Source organism: Rhinopithecus bieti, unplaced genomic scaffold, assembly GCF_001698545.2.
Source record: "Rhinopithecus bieti isolate Rb0 unplaced genomic scaffold, ASM169854v2 repeat_14051, whole genome shotgun sequence".
NCBI lineage: Eukaryota > Metazoa > Chordata > Mammalia > Primates > Cercopithecidae > Rhinopithecus > Rhinopithecus bieti.
Window position 1 is genome coordinate 1 of NW_016834483.1, and position 3,826 is coordinate 3,826.

Genomic DNA, 3,826 nt, shown 5'->3' on the forward strand with positions numbered 1-3,826 from the left:
CCCCCGGCCCAGCCCCCCGCCCGCCAGCCGTCCGCAGAGCCGAGCGGGGTATCCCCTCTCACACGGCCGTGGCCACAACCTCAGCCCTCCTCGCACCTCCCTTCGCAGCTCACGTCTCCTCCCGTGGGGTGTCCCGGCCTCCGCCTGCCGATGTCGGCAGTCAGCAGAGCCCCGGCCATCTTCCTCCGGCCGTCCAGTCCCCGCTGCTCCCTGGCTCGCCACTTTTCGTTAACCAGGGCACTCCGGACCGCCCCGCCTGCGATCAGGCGCTGCGGAAGACAGCCCTGTGGGCTGGAGAGACGACAAGGACCTCGCGGCGCGGCGAAAGGGGTGTAGTCTGCTACTACCGCGGCAGGGAGTTGGGAGGGCGGCCAAAAGTGACTTCGAATTGCAGCTAGCCGTTTGGAACGTGGCCCAAAAGGCTCTCATTTTCGTGGCTGGAACTGCCGCCGCGGTGCTTGCCTGCGGTCCGGGTCAGGCGTTGCCCTCCCGCCGGGCGGGCGAGGAGCGGTGCATGCTGGGATTTGTAGTTCGTCCCCATGAGGCTCGTCCTGGGAACATTAAGGGGAGGAACCCGAGCCTAATCTTGTCAGCGCAGCCTGGAGATTAGGACCCGGAGTTGCCGAGGTGTCAGCATCCTTTGCTCTTGAATTGATTAAAAAGTGTAATCAAATGCATATATTTTCTTCAAACAAGTTTTACCCGAAAGTTGGTTGAAAGAGGCTAAATCAGGGAGTTCTTAATTTTGCGTCTGCAAGGCGGCTTTTTAGTTCTGGATTCTTTTCCGGCTTATTCTAAGACACCTATGAGTCGTGGGGCTTCTCTTTCGAAGTCTTTAAGTGGACAGTGCGCATGCGCCAACTTCCTCTTTTTTCCGGTTGGAACCATGGAGGGTGCAGAGTAAGTTTCACGTCCTCTGTAGAATCCTTCTCCATCTCCAGAGCCAGATACTTTTTGAGTCACTTTTTCTCTCTCTGGCCGTAGCTTGCACCTTTGCCCACCTTCCTGCTTGTTTGTGACGCTTTGTGACACCAGTGGGGACCCGAGGCTAGGATGGGGATGCAGGCGGCTTTAGGACAGAGGTTTTGGAGATCCCGGGAACGAGATGTCGAGTTGGAATGTGTGTGGAACCCGTTTGTTGGCTGACGGCCCAGTCCTCGGTAGAGGGTCTTTCGGGGTAGGCGCAGAACCTCTGAATTGGGTTCTGAATCAGCTGGTGCTTGGCTCAGGCCTCCCTGCCGCCAGGCCTTTGCTTTCAACATGTGGATCTTGATTGAACCAGGGTGGTGGTGGCTTGCCTTTTATGTTTATTTTTATTTTTGCGTTTGAAGTCCGGGGATCAGTGCCTTGCAGCAGTCTTTAAGCTAGTACATTTTGTTATTCGGCTGTTCGTGTGTTTTTTGTTTTAATTAGTCGTCGGAGGCCGGGCCTCTTGGTTGAATAGGTAAAAGCGTATTGCTATTGTGTCATATTTGTGATTGGGTTTTAGGCAACGTGGTTGGTGTTAAAGGTTATTGACATGGAGCTAAAATGTGCATCCTACACTGTAGCATGCCGGAGCAAGTAAAGTTCTACGAGTGACTAAAGTCAGTGACAGCATTTCTGTTAAACAACATTGTTCAGTACGGGAGTAATACAGCACTGTGAGCCTTTTGAGCTGTTGATAACGTTTTTGTTTGTTAACGTTAGAGAGAAGAAGAAGAAGGTTCCTGCTGTGCCAGAAACCCTTAAGAAAAAGCGAAGGAATTTCGCAGAGCTGAAGGTCAAGCGCCTGAGAAAGAAGTTTGCCCAAAAGATGGTAAGTAAACTTTTTGAGGCACTAGCACATAAGGAGATGCCTTGTTGGGATTGAGAATGAGGTGAATGTTCTTGGCAAGATTTACTTCCTAACTGCCGAGTAATCGCTTAGCTTCCTAATGTTACAATCTGAAGGTGGTGGGGGATGTAATTGCATACTGTGGCAAGAAAAGATTTAAAGGAAACGTGTTTTCGTTTTCTTTTTAGTAACTAGCATCGCTAATTGTAATTCAGAGCTAAAAATCATGAATAACTGATGATTGGTTTTCAGCTTCGAAAGGCAAGGAGGAAGCTTATCTATGAAAAAGCGAAGCACTATCACAAGGAGTATAGGCAGATGTACAGAACTGAAATTCGAATGGCGAGGATGGCAAGAAAAGCTGGCAACTTCTATGTACCTGCTGAACCCAAATTGGCGTTTGTCATCAGGATCAGAGGGTAAATTCAGTCTTACTGCATTCAGGTTTCAAAGGGAGAGTTAGCACTGGTTAAAAAAAAAAAAAAAAAACACTACTCATTAATTCTGGGAGCCCTGATTCTGAAACACTGGAGTAACAATATTTTAGGGGAAGCTAAAACAAGGAGGGTGGTGATCACTCATGGTTTAGTTGCAAGCCATGTTCCCCAAGCTCCTATCCCTTCTCTTAATCGAATACAGAAGTTCAGTGTGTAACGTGAGAGGATTCCTATCTGTTTAGGTAGGACTTGATATTCCAAACTATAATGGTTAGTATTAATAAAAATTTCGATGAAAGGCAAATGCATTTCTGGTCCCTTTTCACCATAGTATCAATGGCGTGAGCCCAAAGGTCCGAAAGGTATTGCAGCTTCTTCGCCTTCGTCAAATCTTCAATGGAACCTTTGTGAAGCTCAACAAGGCTTCGATTAACATGCTGAGGATTGTAGAACCATATATTGCATGGGGGTAAGTCTCTTTTCTCCTTTGATTTCTGTTTGGTAAATTGGCTATGTGTCAACATGAATTTTAAATGTTTTAACAGTGGTCACCTTATTTATGTTTGCTTTTTCACTTCAGGTACCCCAATCTGAAGTCAGTAAATGAGCTAATCTACAAGCGTGGTTATGGCAAAATCAATAAGAAGCGAATTGCTTTGACAGATAACGCTTTGATTGCTCGATCTCTTGGTAGGTTCTGTTTGGGGGAAAGTTTGACCATGCTATAACTTCCTATCCTCTTGTGGCTGTACATTTCTCACTATTGTACATTTTCATATATTCCCTGTGATTCTTGATTAAGCTTAAAGAAAATGTAAGGCATGGTTTCATTGGCTTGAACCTTATCTTCGTAAAGCCATGCATTTACCTTGTTTATTCCTGGTGTGTTTTTATTTCACAGCCTACAGTTGCTCTTGTTGGGTGTCCTAAAGTCTAACAATTAATTCAAAACTTTTTGCAACTTTAATAATTTTAACCTTAAAATATTTAGGTAAATATGGCATCATCTGCATGGAGGATCTGATTCATGAGATCTATACTGTTGGAAAACGCTTCAAAGAGGCAAATAACTTCCTGTGGCCCTTCAAATTATCTTCTCCACGAGGTGGAATGAAGAAAAGACCACCCATTTTGTAGAAGGTGGAGATGCTGGCAACAGGGAGGACCAGATCAACAGGCTTATTAGAAGAATGAACTAAGGTGAGAGACCTCATCCTGAGAAATGTCGAGTTAACGCTAGAGTGCAAGTGCTGGTAATCTTGAATACTTTTCCCATTAAATATTGAGGGAGGTCTGAATTTTAATCAGTGCTTTTGTGGGGAGCGGGATCAACTATCTTAACGATTACATTTGGTTTGTTACTTAATGATTACAGTTGGTTAGCTTTTGAGGACCTTTCTGGAGGAAAGGAAAAGCCTGTTTGGGGAGTTTTAAAGATGGAAATTGGGTGATCTTAAAATGTAAACTCAATAGTTAACTTTTAACTGTCTATGTTAATTGTTAGCCGGCTAAGGTGTTTTCTAATGGTTTTACTTTTTTCCTTTCAGGTGTCTACCATGATTATTTTCGAGTC

At 45.4% G+C, this 3,826-nt stretch overlaps 1 protein-coding gene across 1 annotated transcript; it reads left to right on the forward strand.

The window, feature by feature from the left end:
• The first annotated feature begins 793 nt into the window (after positions 1-793).
• On the forward strand, positions 794-3,816 carry LOC108524645 (60S ribosomal protein L7-like). The gene is made up of 7 exons (XM_017865721.1): positions 794-900; positions 1,690-1,798; positions 2,069-2,235; positions 2,585-2,722; positions 2,834-2,943; positions 3,245-3,453; positions 3,801-3,816. Exons 1-6 carry the CDS (start codon positions 806-808, stop codon positions 3,388-3,390), a joined length of 765 nt encoding a protein of 254 aa, XP_017721210.1. The 5' UTR covers positions 794-805; the 3' UTR covers positions 3,391-3,453; positions 3,801-3,816.
• Positions 3,817-3,826: the final 10 nt, after the last annotated feature.

Excerpts from the sequence above, each read along its gene's own strand:
- LOC108524645 (XM_017865721.1), top strand. The coding sequence starts at position 806 with ATGAGTCGTGGGGCTTCTCTTTCGAAGTCTTTAAGTGGACAGTGCGCA. Across the intron at positions 901-1,689 it reads GGAACCATGGAGGGTGCAGA|AGAGAAGAAGAAGAAGGTTC; the intron begins GTAAGTTTCACG and ends TGTTAACGTTAG. Across the intron at positions 1,799-2,068 it reads AGAAGTTTGCCCAAAAGATG|CTTCGAAAGGCAAGGAGGAA; the intron begins GTAAGTAAACTT and ends ATTGGTTTTCAG.